We start from the raw sequence: 17,949 nt of genomic DNA, 5'->3' as shown, positions 1-17,949 counted from the left end.
CAATCCTCTAATTTTTCTAGGTCACTGTGGACCCTATCCCTACCCTCCAGCGTACCTACCTCTCCCCCCATCTTAGTGTCATCTGTGAACTTGCTGAGGGTGCAATTAATCCCATTATCCAGATCATTAATAAAGATGTTCAACAAAACTGGCCCCAGGACCGACCCCTCAGCCAAGAGGGAGACAGTTGCAGGCCTCATGGGCCCCAAAACTGCACAGACCAGCTGCAAGCAGGGCACCCAAGAGGAGAGGCTGAACATAAACCCTAATAAAAGACGATAGACCCGCCGATAGGCCAAGCCCAAAGAGCTGAATCCAGAGAGACTGCCTCAGAGCCAGGCCATCTTGTCCTTTCTTTTCTTTGACTCAGATTTCCCACTTTCATAAGGGAGAGAGAGAGAGGGGTAAGGATCTTTCTTTTGTCTGTTTTGCATACAGAACCCCTCATATGCTATGAACTGGGGGGAAGAACATTATAAACAACGTGAAGTGGGATCTGGAGGAGACTCCCTCTCCCAACCCCTCAACATGACACTCTCATTACCTTTCCCCGACCTGAAGAAGAGCTCGGTTTAGCTTGAAAGCTTGTCTCTCTCACCCATAGAAGTTGGTCTAATAAAAAGATATTACCTCATTCCCCTTGTCTCTCTCATATCCTGGGACCAACCCAGCAACAACAGCACTGCATGCCTCAGGAGACACATTTTTGCTGATGCTATGGGCTAGATTTTCAAATAAACTCAGCTTCCAACGTTTCCCATTTAGGCATCTAACTTGAAATGGCTAGATATTCAGCACCCAGCAGCAATGAGTCCCTGTCCACTGTCTTAACTGAATGCATCTAAAGCCCTCTGAAGTTGGTGGGAGTTCTTCCATTGTCTCCAGAGGGTTTCGGATCAGTCCCTGGTGGTGTTAGATAAGGGTGGTGTTTGTGTTTCATTGGTGGATCCCATTACAGCTGTAAGGTACACAGCATGGGAGAGTTTATTTGTCAAATATTTGTCCTTTGCTGGGATCATCATAATCTGGTCAGCGGAACCTTGGACTCTTACAGAAGCAACTTGGTGCAGAGCCACAATTCTGTTTGTCAGCCATGACCCATCTCTGTTGGTTCAAAGCAAGCTCTGCTGTCCAGAGTAACACAGAAAAGGAGGAGGAGTGTGTTAGGGCTTGCATAAATAGACCTGCTGGAAATGTGGCCTTCAGAGAGCCACACTAGGTCTATATCCAATCCTGTAGATGCTCAATATAGTCACGCTCCAGCATCACTTGTAACTTTAAAGTGAACAGCCTTCAACACTCATTCTGTCTGTCCAACTGTTTATTCCACTCATATCTCTAAGGGCTGGGCTACACTACCGCTTAAATCAATGTAACTTACGTCTCTCAGGGGTATGAAAACGATCCCCCCTCCCCAAGGACTGTAAGTTACATCGACTTAAAGCAGTGTCCACACCATGCTATGTTGGCAGGAGACACTCTTCCACCAACATAGCTTCCGCCTCTCCCATTGGCATAATGTGTCTTCTCCAGACACCCTACAGTGGCACAGCTGCATTGGTACTGTAGACTTGCCCTGAGACACAAGAATTCTGTGGCGGAGCAGGGACTTGAACCCAGGTTTCACACATCCTAGGCTAGTGCCTAATGTCTAGACTTTCCTTCCTTTCTCTTCTTAAACCTTTAGAATTAGATCAGTGTTAGACCCCAAAAAAGCCTGGATCCTCACATGTGTGGCTAAATCCCCTGCTTTGCTTTGAAAATCCCAACCAATGCTTTTTGGTTGCATCCATTTTGCTGAGGCGTCTGCCTTCAGAAGCCAGTTAAAGTCATGACAAGTGAAACTTCTCTGTGTCTTGGTTTTATTTGCTGTGGAAATGCTAATAGATCCTTTACTATTGCACGTGGAGTGTGGAGTATGGAAAGTAATTAGTGCATTTTGAAGTACATCCTTGAAGATTAAAAACATAATTCATTAGGCTGACATGAGCATGGAGCATGCAACAACATTTCATGTTGTCTTAGCTGATTATTTTTTGGAGTCACATTGGGTTTAAACATTAAGTTCAGCCCATATAAAAAAAGCTACCATGCTACACTCCAGCATTAGACAAGCAAACAATGACAGACTTTGAAGATATTATCAACACAATAGGAGATTTGGGACCATTTCAAAAACGGCTGGTGCTGATGCTCAGCCTTGCAAACTTTCTAGCGGTTTTTCCTATGTTTGGCCAAGTGTTCATGGTTCTAGATGTGCCTCATCACTGTAAGACGAGCTGGATCTATGCCATTAGCTTAAACCTGACTAAGGAACAGCAGCTGAACCTAACTATCCCTGGGAACACACGGCGATCTTATGAAGAATGCCTCATGTAAACTCCTGTGAATTGCGATATTGACTCCATCGTAGAATACATCCTTAATGTCACTCAGAAGTGCCAAGAGGGGTGGGTCTATTCTTCAGGACAAAACCCAATGTTGGTGACTCAGGTTTCTAACTGCATTTTGAGTCTATATTTATTGCTAAGGATCATGCTGATTTGAAAGTGTACATGCACACTGGGGATTGTCTACACATAATGGATATGCTGGATTTTAAATCAGTTTAAACCAGCCCAACCGTGTGGATGCACACAGATTGCTTTACAGTTGACTTATATTGCTTTAGCTTAGTCTGGTCATATAAATGCCAAATTTTTGTTAAATAGGTGCAGCTATTAGGTGTGGAGCAGCCATTAGTGTTTGCAGCTTGCGAGCAGCCAGGCAGAAAGGAGAGAGGAAGCATGGTCCAGTGGTTAGAGCACTTCTGGACCATGGGGGGTCTAGCTACAGTTCCTCCTCTACAAATATCTGGTTTGACCCAGTGCAAGGCACTTAGGGTGCATCTGCACTGCAAATGAGGGTGTACTTGTAGCATGGGTAAGCATGCCTGATCTGGCTTTACTCTGACAAGTGCACATAGCAGAAATGGTGGCATGGACTAGGAGCTCCAGTACAAGACCCTGGGGGAACCTGGATATGTACTTCTGTTGCTGAGGGTCCATGCTGCCACATCTTCACTGCTATTGTTACCTATGTTAGCTAGATTAAAGCTCTCATGGGCATGGCTACCCGTGCTTCAGCTATAGTAGGTGAATGGTGGTTTGGATTTATAGGCAGTGTACCTTAATCTCCAGTTCTCTCTGGGAACATTTGTGTTGCTAGCAAGTCATGAATCCAGCCATCAAAATAAAGCCCCTCTAAAATGAAACCTACTTTGTTTCCTTCTTTCAGTTTGACCTGGTATGTCACCAAAAAGAGCTAAATGATATCTCCCAATCCATTTACATGATGGGACCTCTCCTTGGAGCCATGGTCTTCGGTTTCTTAAGTGACAGGTAAAGAGAGAGAAAATCCACTTGCAGTTACCTGTGCAAACCCAGCAGCATAATCTCGCGTAATTATATAATACATATATAATATATATAATCTCAGCATAATTGCATGGAGCCTCGCCGCCACAGGGCTGGGGTGAAGGCTGGTGAGGTTAGAGCACTGCAGCCCAGACCCCTAGGCCCTGACACTGATGTGCCCTGTAGGCTAGACGTGGCTCCTCTAGAGATGGAGTGAAAGGTCTAAGCATCAGCCACTGTGCGTGGGGAGGTGGGGTGTGGGGGAAGTGGGAAAGGAGGGTTGAAGCCGAACTGGGTGGAGCTGCAGGGCTGGATTGGGGAAGGGGGTTGGAGCGGAACTCAGGGGTTCTGGATCAGAGCATGGGAGGCTGTGGGTGTGTGGAGGGTAATGGAATGAAGCTGAAGGGGGCCAAGTGGGGGGATCTCGGGGAAGGCTTGTGGGGGCCTGAAATGGGGCTGGGGGGAGGGCGGGTCAGGGAAATGGGGGGCAGGAAGGGAGCTAAAAGGGCCTCGAAGGCTGAGTGGATTGGGACTGGGGGAGCTGAGGGCTAGACTGAAGGAAGCTGGAGAGGGTGGCTGAGGGGGGTATGAAGGATCTAGAGAGAAGCTTGGCATGAGGTGTGGCTGGGAGGATGGGAGGTCTGGATTGGGGCCATGGGAGATGGGAAGGCTGGATTGGCGCTGTGGGGGAGCTAGGCAGGAGGTGGGGGACAGAAGGAATGGATTAGGACTCTAGGGGAGCTAGGCAGGATTGCGGGGATGGGAGAGATGGATTGGGATTGTAGGGGAGTTAGGCTGGAGGTGGGGGATGCGAGGGCTGGATTATGGCTAAGGGGGATGGAAGGATGAACTGGGGCTGTGGGGGAGCTAGGCAGGATTGGGGGGATGGGAGAGATGGATGGGGGAGCTAGGCAGGATTGGGGGATGGGAGAGATGGATTGGGGGAGCTAGGCAGGACTGGGGGGATGGGAGAGATGGATTGGGGGAGCTAGGCAGGGCTGGATTGGAGCTGTAGGGGACGTAGACAGGAGTTGAGGGACAGGAGGGCTGGACTGGGGTGTGGGGGAGCTAGGCAGGATTGGGGGGATGGGAGGGCTGCATTAGGGCAATGGGGGAGATGAGCAGGAGATGGGGACAGGAGGGCTGGATTGGGGCCATAGGGGAGCTAGGTGGGATAGAGGGGATGGGAAGGATGGATTGGGGCCGTGGGGGAACTAGGAAGGATTGGGGCAATGGGAGGGCTGGATTGGGGAAGTGGGGGAGCTAGGGAGGAGGTGGGGGATGGGAGGGTTGGATTGGGGCTGTGGGGGAGCTAGGCAGGTGGTGGGGGACGGGAGGGCTGGACTGGGGCTGTGGAGAGATTTCCAGGAGTGCGGGAAGCTGGACTGGGGCGGATTTTAGAAATGGAAATGGAGCCCCTGACCTATTCTTGCACTAGGGCCCTTGGGGCCTTGTTTAGCCACTGCTGGGGGAGGGCATTCTTTGAATTTCTTCCTACCCCAGCTCCCGACACCTCAGTCTCCCTTGTCTCCTCACAATTTATGCTGCCCATTCTTCCTCATCCCTGTTCTTCTACTTGTGTTCCTGACCTACCCAAAGCAGGCAAAGTGCTCACTGGTCTGGTCCTTTGTTATGTTTAGAATGGGGTTCAGAACCTACCATAAGTTTTATTATTATTTACTGGCGAAGGTGAACTGTGCCATAAAAATAAAAATCGGCCCCTGCCCTAAAGAGTTTAGCTTCTCTAAGACAGGAGGACGCAGAGGGGAACTCAGAAGTGGGGTGAAGTGAATGTGTGTCTGATGGAGAGGTTGGTGTTGTAAATACAAACTATGGATTATTCTCCCCATTTTATAGATGGAGAAACTGAGGCACAGACTGGTAAAGTGACTTGCCCAAGGTCGTCCTGCCTGTCACAGAGTCAGGAATAGAACGTAGAGCTCCTGATTGCCAGTCCAATGCTCTGTCCCCCAAGACCCCACTTCCCTCAGTGCCTCAAGTTTTGGGTGACCAGCTTGACACACCTTAAAGGGGCCGTTTAAAGGTGTACCACTTTGGGCAACCAAAGTCACTTGTCTCTTCTGATCATTTTGGCCAGAACTTGGATGTTGCAGGATTCCAATTTTAACATTATTTAAGCACTATATCAACCAACTAGCGTGTCCAGCCAAGTTCTGACACTGATGACTATCACTACAGTTTCCAGGTGCCTTACCTGCTGTATTAGGAGTGAAAGCTGACAGTAGCCTCAGAGATTTACGAAAACGTTTCCTCCCCTAGGATTGGGTGGTGTCCCATCATTTTGCTTTCCATGCTTATAATGGGGGCATTTGGTGTTGGAGCAGCTTTTGTGCCAAATTTCTATGTCTACATCGTCTTGAGATGTCTTGTGGGTGCTGCTGAATCTGGAATCTTCATAGGAGTCCTGGCTTTAGGAAAGACTCTCTCACTGCTCGAGATGTTTTAGCTACACAGTATATGTGGTCTTACAAAAGGCAATGAAAAGACCCCAGAGACAAACGCTCGGTGCAATTACATGCTACATGCTGTTAAAAATTGACTACCAAATTAATGTTGCTTGAAATACAGTGGGCTTGATCTTCCTCTCATGCTGGGGTAAATCAGGAGTAATCACATTAAAGTCAGGTGAATGACACCAGCGAAGGAAAGAGAAGAATCCGGCCTGGGTATTTACATATTTGGTGGGAGGTAGGGAGGTAGCAACCATAGGAGCAGGTTCAGTTAGTTGGAGAATGTGAAATATTGGTTTATTTGTGCTCGGTTTGTCATTAGTATCTCCAGGGGTGCAAGTAGAAATCATTTCTTGCTGGTACTGCACTCATGGGAGGGACACAAAGGGGGGCACGGGACCTCCCCACGAGACTCCTCCCCAGCCCAGGGCCCCCACACTCTCCCCGTCCCCTCCGATACCCTCCTTAGCCATCTTAAAATTTTACAACTGCATCTTTGACTTGGTCCTGATCAACGCAAAACAGCAATGCATATGCCAGCAAACTTAAACAAAGCCTTTGTTAGCGTATGTATTGTGCTGTTAAGAATGAATAGGATTTAGTGAACATTTCCTAGTCAGGCTGGTCATTCTCCTTCTCTGGTAAGCATGCCAGCTACTGAGGCACTGCTCCCCTGCTCCAGCCCTCCCACCCCCTGCAACAGAATGCTTACAACCGCCCCCTCCCCAGCTAGATTTTCTTCTGCCAGGATCTGCATCCGTGGATAGGGTCCCTAATGTGTACCCATAAATTACCAGGATGATGACTAGTAATTTGATTGTTAATTCTTCTTCTAATATTTAAGGTACTTAATTTGTTGGTGATTTACTCCTGTATATAATTAGTATAACATTTATTTTACACTGGAGTGTTTTGCAGACCCACAGATTGTGAAATGGCAGGGAACTTACATTCTGTATGTTCCGCCAACACAGAAAAACTGTGAAGCCACATTTCTGACTCAGAATTTGAAATCTCAGAGTCATGCAGTCAACATATTTCTTCACTGACAATATGCATCTCTCTCATTTTAAATTAGCGTTGTTATGGCTCTGGGATGAACTGTCCCTTTGCCCTATCTGTCTCCCCCAGTCTCTCCATATGCAGCATTTTTCAAATGACAGGCCTACAGCCATTCTCAGCATTCTCCCAAGCATCTGCTTTACTCCTACCTTGGGCAGTCAGACAGGTTTTATATATTTGGCAGTACTCATTAACTGCCTCAGTTTCCCCACTCTTGGATGGACGGTGATACACAGCACGCCTCCGCTGTGCCTCAGTTTCAGCCACAGTAATGCTCAGCTCTGCCTGAATTTCCTTGATAAGAGCAGGCAGTGAACTGGCTTCCTTGGGCACTGAATTTGGCCTCAGGGAGATTACACTTGAGCCAGTGTGATTCACACCTCCCCTGTGGGAATGGATGGAGACCCTCTTTCCTCCCATTCATGTGATTATTCACAGATGCTGGGGAAGCCACTTTCTTCCCATCAAATGCCCTAGCCACATTCTGCTCCTTTCCCCACTGCGGCAGAGGGGAAAGGAGCAGTGCACAGCCCTGCCCCTCTAGCCATGTCCTCTGGTGGGGCTATGCAGCTCTGTGGGTGTGGGACTGGAGCTGCCAGTCTGGGGCCATCCGGGGGCCCCACATCTTTCTTATACCTTGTACTGGCTAGAAATCTCTTGCACGTATGGGGTACTGGAGAGTACCGCCTTACTTGCACTCCTGAGTATCTCCCATGAGTGGCTATTAGCTATCGTATCTCTAAGATCACTGGCTACACACAGAGAGGAAAGCCCCCTCTCTTATCAACATACTTTACATGTATGGAGCACTTTTCCCTGGAGAGTCACAAAAGTTGTTTAGTCAAACCTCTCAGCAGTACTGAGAGGTAGGAAATTATTATTTATACCCATTTTACACATGTGTAAACTGAGGTCCAGAAATTATGGCAGAAATTTTCAAAAGGGACCAGTGAATCTTGAATGCCCAATAAGAGTCAACTTAAAGAGACCTGAGTTTCAAAAAGTGCCAAGCACACAGCTTCTTAAAATCAGACCCCTTTAAGATGACTCTGATTGGACATTCAGAAGACCCCAAAGTCACTAGTCAGTTCTGAAAGCCTGGGTATATGTGATAAGCCTGGGTAAGGTCATCCAGTGGCCAAACCCCAGAGTACTGACTCCAGAGCCTTTGCTCTAGCTACTAGATAGCACTCCCCAAATGAAAGCTGATCTAGTTTGGAATAGGAAAAAAAAATCCTTTAAAGGTTCTGAATCATTAGGATTCTCAGCAGTTCAGTCTGTGTTAATGTCTCTAGGTACTGAATGGGTTGGAGTCCCTTACCAGTGACATTCAGTAATTGTTACCCACTGCGACTTTTCCATTGGACAGATGGTTTTGGCTGGCTTAGCTTATGGCGTTCGCAACTGGAGGTTACTGCGAAAGCCATTGTTAAAGGCCCCTGTCTTTTGTCTTTTCTTTTACATAGGGTAAGCATGCATTTGCCAGAGAGCTCTTCTCAAGCATTGCAGTGTTATTTGTGATCCAAGTTATACACGGGCTTTACAGAGTGGATTCATCTACTTATTGCAGGGTTGGCTCTTTCCCAATATAGCACATATCTTGTAAAGGTTTATACATAGTTAATGGGATCTGCTGGGCCCCCAGCATTTTTGGCTATCAGCCACTTTTTATGTAGGTGCCTAACATTAGGCACCAAGATTTGAAAATCTTGGCACGACAGTAAAATTATTTCTATTGATACTAAACAACCCATATACACATACCCAAACCATAGCACCTCAGAAGAATTATATCTCCCGTAGTAAACACACATAATCAGATATATTTTACAGCTATGGAAGATGCATCAAGTGGATGAAGTTAAGTGAGTAACTGGGGTTTTGATAGCAAAGAACTCTTTGGAATTCACATGCTTTGTAGGGTCCTTCCAGAATCTGCTTGGTGGCTCCTGACAAAAGAGAAGGTAAAGGAAGCCAAAAAACTGATTCAAAAGGTAGCATCTGTGAATAAATGGACCATCTCTCCAGAACTGCTTGGTCAGGTAATAAATCCTGAGACGGGGGTGTTTGCAAAATATATATAAGTGTAGGATTCAGAGACCTATGTTTGGGGGGTAAAACAGAGATAAATATTTATATAAGTGGATAAACAGCTTTAAAATGTTTTTAATGATTCTTGTGCTGCCTATGAATAACCCTTTACTGTGTTCCAGTACTGAACACCCAGTTTCAGGCCTTATTGTTTCAGCGTTATTTAGACCATAAAATAAGGTGTTTTTTGGTAAGCAACTCTTGGGGGAATTTCCCTTTCTGTCTTCTAGCAAATAACCCAAAATACAGCGGGGGGAGATTTTCAAAAGCACCTAATGGATTTAGGTGCACATGTCTCAAGTCAGTGGGATGGGGGTGTCTAAATTCCTTAAGAATTTTTTAAATCTCCCCCTAGAAACAGAATTATCCCTAATATTCTCAAATCTCATATGAGCAAACAATCCTCACTTGTGAATTCATGTTGTTTTCTTGTGCTCAGAGAAGCTCCTAATATTTTCTCCTGTTTGCCAAAAGAGGAGAGAGAACTTCAGAGGCTGTGTTCATATGATGTGCCATTTGCTGACGCTCCATAAGGGAGTGACTGCACTGTTCCTTAAAAGTCCTGCAAGTCATTTTTCCTGGGGGAATTTTGGCCAAAAAATTAAAAATTCTGCACCAAAAAATTAAAAATTCTATGCACAGTATTTTAAAATTCTGCTTATTTTATTTGTCAAAATAACACAATATAATCACACCACTTTCAATTAGTTTTGTAATTTACTTCAAAATACCTGTCAGCAAATATGTCTGTAACAATATTGATGACAAAAAAGATTCCCCCCAGGAATAGAAAGTTAAAGGAACCCCTACAACCCCAGTTCCTGTTTGTCTGTTATTGGGTGTGTCACACCTTTCATTGGGTGTGTCAGTCTGGGTGTGTCAAGCGCACATCTTGGGGAAAACTCTGCTCTTTTGATCTCAGACAACTGCACCCCCTACCTCCCAGAGCCCAGGCACACCCCTCCACTGCCCAGCCACCCACACCCCCTACACTCCAGAGCCCAGCCGCAGAACGCCCTCCAGCCCAGACACTCACATCCCTTCCCGCCAGGGACCCAGAGAGTACAGAGTTTCCTGCATGCTGCCTCCTTCCTTCAGGACATGCTGGGAACCGCAGCTTCCCGGAACCATCCGGCTCCTCCTTCCCCTCGCCCCTCCCCTCCCCCAGTGCCCTGTATTTGTGAGCTGGAGAGCCAGACTCTTTTGGGTCCAGCAGCCCCTTGGGCAGCCAACAGCTCTGCAGAATCAGTTGTGGAGGGAAAATGAAATTCTGAGCAGAACATTAATTCTGTGCAAAATTCTGCATTGCACAGTGATGCAGAATTCCCCCAGGAGTAAAGTAATTGAAACTTGCAAGTACCTTCCATTGCACTTGGCAAAAAATTCATGGCTGGCCATGTTGAACACCGTGGTCACCAGCCAAACCATGCATGTGATATTGAAGGACCCAGGACCTTCTATTGAAACAACAGAAAGGAACATCCAATAAAATTGCAATGGCTGATTCATGCCATTTTGCTGGAGGTAGAACTGTGTCAATTTTTATTCCTTTGTTGATTTTAGCCCCTCGGAGAATGTAACTTATATGTTGTATTTTCTGTCATGTTACTGTTTCAGTAGCATCAAGAAGCCCAGATTAAGATCAGGCCCTGTTCTGTTAGGTGCTGTCCAAACACATGGTCCCGCCCCCAAAGAGCTTACTATCTAATAAAACAAATCACATACTAAAGGAGAGGAATAGGGATACAAATGTACAAGTTTTATATGCATATATACATAGCCCATTGGTTAGTGTCAGCATGCTGTGACCAATCCACAGAGAATATGACTGTCTCACATGAGCAAGTAGAAAAGCTGGATCTTTAGTTCAAGCTGTAGTGGCTCATGTTTTTAGTTCTGGAGGTCCCAAGTTCAATTCCTTGTGTTGGCCAAATGGGGGCTTTATACCTACATTTGCACTTTGTTTTGATTAGTGTAAATAAAGTGAATGCTAGCTATCCCCACCTGGCCTTCAAGCCATCAAGAACTGGATCATTCCTTAAGGTGCCATGGCAGAGGCTGGGTCTTAATGAGGAGAGGAAGTGGTCTTTGCAGACCAATCCAAGTAGGGCATTCTATGCCAGGGCACAGTATGGAGATGCACACAAACGATGAACTTTTCTGTAAAACCCCCCTAGCATTTTTACATTTTAATCCTAAATGTAAGAAGAATTTTTAACTTCTCCCAAATTCAAAACTGTCACTGTATTTATAGCACCTGATTTTATTTTGGGTATGAGCTGACATGGTCCCACTAGTGTGCAGCCTTATGACTTTGCCATTTGCTGGATACAGCGTTAAGCTTGGTCAAGTGCACAGGACTGTTGCCCTCTAGTGGTTGGCCTACAAAGGATGAAATCCTCAATCACAAGTGACCGCTAATGGAAAGAATTCACCTTTAGCTCATATGATTGAGGCCTATGTTTCTGAAGTCCTGGATTCTCTTCTTGAATCAGGAAGTGCACAGTTCAGCTGGGGCCTGCAGTGCCTATTTGTGCCCATGGGTTTGTTGCAACTCCAACAGATGATTAATAATAATAATTAATAATAATTTGAATTATGCAGATATAGCACATAAATCTTATGTGGGTCAGTGCTGCAGTGGGACACAAAGCCAGTGTCTGACACAAAGGGCTTACGGTCTAACAAAAGTAAAGGAGCAAGAAAGACAATACGCAAGATGAGACAGAATTTACACAAAGTGGCCATTAGAGCTTAAATACTTCATGAAAAAGGTGGTTATTGAGGTATCTCTTGACGTTCAAAGGATTGGAATCATACCAAGGGATGTGATGGATTCTTCCATAATTTGAAGTCTTTAAATCCATATGGGTGTCTTTCTAAAAGACACTCAAGTTTGATCATGAGTCCTGGGCTTCATGCCGGAGTTACTGGCTAAACCTCTATGGCCTGTGTCCTACAGGAGGTAAGAGTAGAAGATCATAATATTCCCCTTCTGCTCTGGAAATCTGTGGACCATAGTCAAAGTTCCTATAGGGAGTTGAAGTCATGTCTCCATAGTGAACATTGTTGGCAATTTTCTGACACGTTTTTTTCTATCAGAAAATGCTGATTTGTAGAATCCAAAACATTCCACAGCAATGGTCTATTTTCAACAAAACTCTGACAGAAACCACGCAGGTTTCTGTTGCCACCCTGCTTTCCAGGCAGTTTCAACACCAGCCTGGTTTCCTGTCTCCTTGGCAGCCTGCCAGGCACAATGCCCTGGAACGGGGGCTCCTAGGACTTCCAGGGTCTCTGGCTCTGGGGCAGCACATCAGGCTAGCTGATGATGAGTGAGGGCTTCTAGGCTCCCAGCACTATGGCAGCCCCAAAGCCTTGGGAGAGCGGGCTCCTAGGCTCTGGGCAGATTGGAGAGCCTGGGAAACATTTAGAAAAGGTCAAAATGAAAAAGTGGTTTTGGGATTCCTGATCCACCGGAGATTCTGAAATTGCAGTTTTCAGACCATTTCAAACTATTTTTTGTTGTTGTTGAAATTTTGGAACTTACTATGGAACAGTCATTCCAGCTTCCAGCTGGCTCTACTCAAAGCTGTATATTGTAGAAAGCAGATCAGGGAAAAGGACAACATTTTAGTCCGTTCTTGAGCTCTCGCTATTCTGTGGCCCATCTATGGTGTCCAAACACGTTGTACATAGGCTCTTAAGCCATATAATGGCTTTTCTTCAGACGAGTTTGCTCAAATACCATGGAATTTATTGGATGTTTCGGTGCTTCTTCTCTTTATTGCATTGCAAAAAACAAACAAACAAAAAACAAAGCCAAACACCAAACCCAACATTTCTACCACATTTTCCCAAAACTTGCTTGTCAGAAAATGTTCTTTGTGACCAAAACATTGCAGTTGGAAAAACAGGCTTTGTTCACATAAATCCAGCATGTTGTGTACTGCAGTGTTCTACCTTTCATAACCAGGAAACTTTTGGGGCCCCATCCACTTCCACTGACATTGGTGAAAGTCTTCAGTATGAATTGGATCAGGCCATTGGTTTCTGTTTCATGTCTTGACCCTTTTGCCTTGTGAATTTTAAAGCTGTCGCCTGAGAAAAAGGTCAAGTCTGGAAATATTCTGGATCTCTTCCTCAAGAAGCACCTAAGGAAATTGACTTTAGTTATGGCTTATATCTGGTAAGTTGTCCAAACATTACTCCATTTTTATAACAGTGTAATGGTCCTCACTTGCGGTATGGTAGGGAAGCGTGACTGGCTGGGTGGTTGTGGGGAGGGGATTAACAATGTCCAGGGTCCACAGGCAGGGCAAGAGGGGTACTTCCCTCTGCTTGTTTCTGTGGTGATTCCTCCCTTTCCTCAGGGAGGGCCCCTTTGGGCAGCTGTGTCAGAGACTTTAGGTTTCCTTTTCCTCTGCACTACTGGAGCTGCGGGCTGCAGGTCTGCTCTATTCTCGCTCTGCAGCCCAAATGACCTGTTTCCCTGTCATTTAATTGCTCTAGCAGATGGAGCATTTGCTGCAGGTGTGGCGGGGTGGGGCTGACAGGGCCCCAAATAATCCTTTAACCCCTTGTTGCCCAGTGTGGGGTTTGTATACCCCATCACAAATAGCTATTTAAAAAACGAAGGGATTTTTGCGTGTGCAGATTTGGTGCATGGAAATTTTGTAGGCACTTAATGAGCTTTCATCTGACCCTGCTCACCTTTTGAATCTCCCAATATCACAGCCCAAACCTATACAGCTGTAGCAATGACAAATCGGAAGTGCCAATGCAGATGTGGCTAGTGGGTATTTCTCATCCCTATGGAAACTAGGATCCTCCAGGCTAACCACACTCCTGGAGATGTATACACTCTGCTCTTCTTTGTGTTCAGGTTTGTGAACAGACTGGTGTACTACGGTCTGAGCCTTAATGTGGGGAGTTTTGGCTTGGACAGTTACCTGACGCAGCTTGTGTTTGGGGCTGTTGAAATACAAGCTCGCTTCGGCTGTATCTTCCTTCTGCAGTGGTTTGGGAGGAAGAAATGCCAGGGCTTCTTTCTGCTGCTGGGCGGAGCCGTGTGTCTCATCACCGGCATCCCAAAAGGTACACGGCAAGTCCCTGGAGTGCAGCCCAACCTACCTGGTGCCTGGAGCAGTCAAGTCCCAGACACATTCCTTTGTACTCCATTTTTCTTCCTTCTATAGCTCAGCTGACTGGGGCCCACTCTATTGGCTCGTAATGCTTGATTTCAATGCCTGAGCCACCTTTTCTGGAGATGGCACTTGACTGGCCAATGATACACTGAATTTTCTTAGTGTTACTTTTTTCTCTTTCTGGCTCTTTAAAATTCCCCCTTTCTTGCAAGCAAGCGCCATTGAAAAACATTGTGTTCCTGCTTCATCCTTAAGCAATGCTTGGGGTTCATTGCCTAGCCAGAGATTTCAGTAGTGACAAAGAGTTGCCTGGGTAGAAAATCTGAATTCCCCTGGGCTAGTTAGCTGTCAGGATTTTCAAATAAAGGACATTCAAAGAAAGATTTTCAAAGGCACAATGGCAGTTTTACACGTAGCGCCCTCTGAAAGTCCATTGGAATTGGGAGCATCTAATTCTCATTTCTACCTTTTGAAAATCCCCTTCTGAAGTATCAAGTATCATTATAAATTCAATCCTAGAGTAAATCTGTTGAAGTCAGCTGTGGGTGTAACTTGATTGATTGTACCAGTGTGAGTCACTGCACCTCTCTATCTGGCTTCCAAAAGTCTACAGCATAACTTATCTTAAGTAACCGTCCAAGGGAACTGCTGCAACTGATCATCTAATAAAGGTTTGTCTTTAATTGGCAGTTGGCTGGCGTTGCATTGGAAATACTTAGTCCTGTTATGAGTGCAGGGGACTGGACTAGATGACCTCTCAAGGTCCTTTCCAGTTCTATGATTCTATAAAACCTTGGAGATTCTGTGAAATGTGGCTCTGGTCTGACAAGTGACTGTGTACAACTGATTTCCTTCTTATCCTATGGATCGGCTCCCTGTGTGCATCTCAAGTTATATTTACTGACTTCAATTCCCAAACTAAAATTTCATAGCTGCTAGGTCTGCAGATCCATCTTGGCTGTGGGAGCTGGATTCTAATCTGGCTCATAAATCATCCGTGGAATTATAAAAATTCAATTGCAGGGCCAAATTCTACCCTTCACTTCACAGACGTCACCAATGGCCGAATCTGAAGGTAGTGGAGGTGCCATCGAGGGAGCAATGTGAAGACAGTGGGGATTACAGAAGAGTAAATGAGTACATATAATCTGAAGGCAATGGGGCTACACAAGTGTAACTGAGGGTGTAATCTGATCTGTGACACCTTCGATTAATGCTTATGGTGATGAGAAGGAAACTCAGTTTACCTTGCAGAATCCAGAGTGAGTTTGTAAAGCTGGCAGTTAGGGCAAAGGTCTTTGCACTTGGTACACTGAGTGCATTCTATCAGTGAGGTACAATAAACGTGGAGATGTCATGTGTACAGAGTCACTTTTCAGAGCAGAACCGTCCTTTGTCCCTGGTTATGGTGATGCCCATTGGAGGTGGGCTCCTTAGCGAAGCTCTCACCATATTCTGTACATGTATGATACCATTTCTTCCTGGCAGATTTATGTGGAGCAGTGCAAACTGAGCTAATCCCCTGTCAAGGTTCCTTCCCCACTCTGAACTCTAGTGTACAGATGTGGGGACCTGCATGAAAGACCCCCTAAGCTTATTCTTACCAGTTTAGGTTAAAAACTTCCCCAAGGTACAAACTTTGCCTTGTCCTTGAACCGTATGCTGCCACCAAGCGTTTTAAACAAAGAACAGGGAAAGAGCCCACTTGGAGATGTCTTCCCCTAAAATATTCCCCCAAGCCCCACACACCCCCTTTCCTGGGGAAGGCTTGATAATAATCCTCACCAATTGGTATAGGTGAACACAGATCCAAACCCTTGGCTTTTAAGAACAGTGAAAAATCAATCAGGTTCTTAAAAGAAGAATTTTAATTAAAGAAAAGGTAAAAGAATCACCTCTGTAAAATCGGGATGGTAAATACCTTACAGGGTAATCAGATTCAAAACATAATGAATCTCTCTAGGCAAAACTTTAAATTACAAAAAGACAAAAAACAGGAATATACATTCCCTCCCGCACAGCTTATTTTATCAGCCATTAAACAAAAGGAAATCTAACACATTTCTAGCTAGATTACTTACTAATTTAACAGGAGTTGGAAAGCTGCATTCCTGATCTGTTCCTTGCAAAAGCATCACACAGACAGACGAACCCTTTGTTCCCCCTCCCTTCAGATTTGAAAGTATCTTGTCCCCTCATTGGCCATTTTGGTCAGGTGCCAGTGAGGTTATCTTAGCTTCTTAACCCTTTACAGGTGAAAGGGTTTGCCTCTGGCCAGGAGGGATTTTATATACAGAAAGGTAGTTACCCTTCCCTTTATATTTATGACATCCCCCATATAGACTTTGTATAACAACATCTCCTTTTGCCACTAGATTTGCCGGTGGTGGTCACAATGCTGGCTGTGATAGGGAAGTTTGCCATTGCGGCCGCTTTTCCTATCTCCTATGTGTATTCTGCAGAGCTGTTCCGCACCATCATCAGATGAGGTGTCCTTACTTTTCATGCTGCCTTAGCCCTGGAACTGGGTTTAATACAAGCTTTTAATATGGTAACAGAGGATTTGGATAAAGGCCTGCTGAAAGAATAACCTTTTCTTCAATAGATCGCTGTGATCAGAAGCTCTGTCTGCATTTACAGCCCTGTACAGCAATTCCTGCCTGCTTCCCAACTCTAGAACAGACAGGGATATGGTCTTTGTTAAGGCTCTGGAGTTATGGTTTTGGATTGAGACAAGATACCAGACTGGGTGACCACATGCATCCTTTACTGCCTGAGAGACAACTTGGCCTAGTAGCATGGGGACTATTAGCATATGGCTATTTTCCTTAAAATCAGAAGCCACTTGGTGCTTTTTTCTCTCCTCTACCCACTGGTGGTTTGTTTCATCAATTACTTTTTTTCTTTGGCAAATGCCTTCCTTTGGCCACTAATATGCCCATTCCTAAAGCCACTAATTTTTAGCTGAAAGGTCAATAATCAATTACACTTAGTGATCAAGAATTCATTGAATTCTGTTGTTTTTAAGCAGCTTTCTCCATACATTGGAGTCCCATCTATACTATAGCTTCTTCTAATGATAATGCAAAGATGGGAGATTTCCCCCAAAATTATAAAGGCTAAAGATCCTAAGTTCTCCTCTAGCATTACCTACAATTGTGGAAGATGGGGTGCTGATCAAGGCTTGGACTGGGATTTTCCCAAGCTTTCAAATAGGACAAGGATCTAAACCCCTGGAGACATCCCCATAAGCAAAGACTTTCTTCTAATGCATGCTGTTTACACCTTCCATGTTCTGCTCTGTTACCAGGCAGACTGGTGTGGGGTTGTGTTCAATGTCAGCCAGAGTGGGTGGCATCATCTCCCCTCTGATTAGTCTCTTGGACAAGTACCATCCCGCTATTCCCATGGCAATATTTGGAAGCACTCCAGTGATTGCAGGAATCCTCTGCTTCCTGCTTCCAGAGATGTGTGACAGAGCTTCAGGATCACACAGAGGAAGCTAAGGAGAGCCAGTGGTGAGTCCTCAGAACTTGCCTGCTGATGTTTCTATGTCCCTTGTCTTTTCACTCTTGGCTAAATGGCACTGGTGGGGTCTATTGCTTCCCTCTTTGATGCTCGTCAACGCAGTGCTGAGGCCTGACTTGTAGCTCATGAAAAACTCTGCAATGCACAAAGCATTGAGGTGAAACAAAGAGTGGTCCCCAACTGAGCTTCCAGCTCTTTCAGACCCATCAGTGAATGAAATGCACAACTCATCCACCTCCCACCTGCACTGTCAGT

The 17,949-nt window shown here is 45.5% G+C and overlaps 1 protein-coding gene across 1 annotated transcript in view; it reads left to right on the top strand.

Moving 5' to 3' along the window:
- The first annotated feature begins 1,478 nt into the window (after positions 1-1,478).
- Positions 1,479-17,949, top strand: part of LOC119851723 (solute carrier family 22 member 13-like) — a 47,890-nt gene continuing 31,419 nt past the window's right edge. The window contains 9 exon segments of the mRNA XM_043509716.1: positions 1,479-2,493; positions 3,277-3,380; positions 5,676-5,817; positions 8,205-8,395; positions 8,850-8,970; positions 13,114-13,208; positions 13,905-14,116; positions 16,542-16,657; positions 17,481-17,635. Of these exon segments, the coding sequence (XP_043365651.1) occupies positions 2,122-2,493; positions 3,277-3,380; positions 5,676-5,817; positions 8,205-8,395; positions 8,850-8,970; positions 13,114-13,208; positions 13,905-14,116; positions 16,542-16,657; positions 17,481-17,635 (1,508 nt within the window). The 5' untranslated portion in view covers positions 1,479-2,121.

The sequence above is a fragment of the Dermochelys coriacea genome, chromosome 2 (assembly GCF_009764565.3).
Source record: "Dermochelys coriacea isolate rDerCor1 chromosome 2, rDerCor1.pri.v4, whole genome shotgun sequence".
NCBI lineage: Eukaryota > Metazoa > Chordata > Testudines > Dermochelyidae > Dermochelys > Dermochelys coriacea.
The sequence above is the reverse complement of the archived record's forward strand: the minus strand, read 5'-3'. Positions and strand labels throughout refer to the sequence as shown.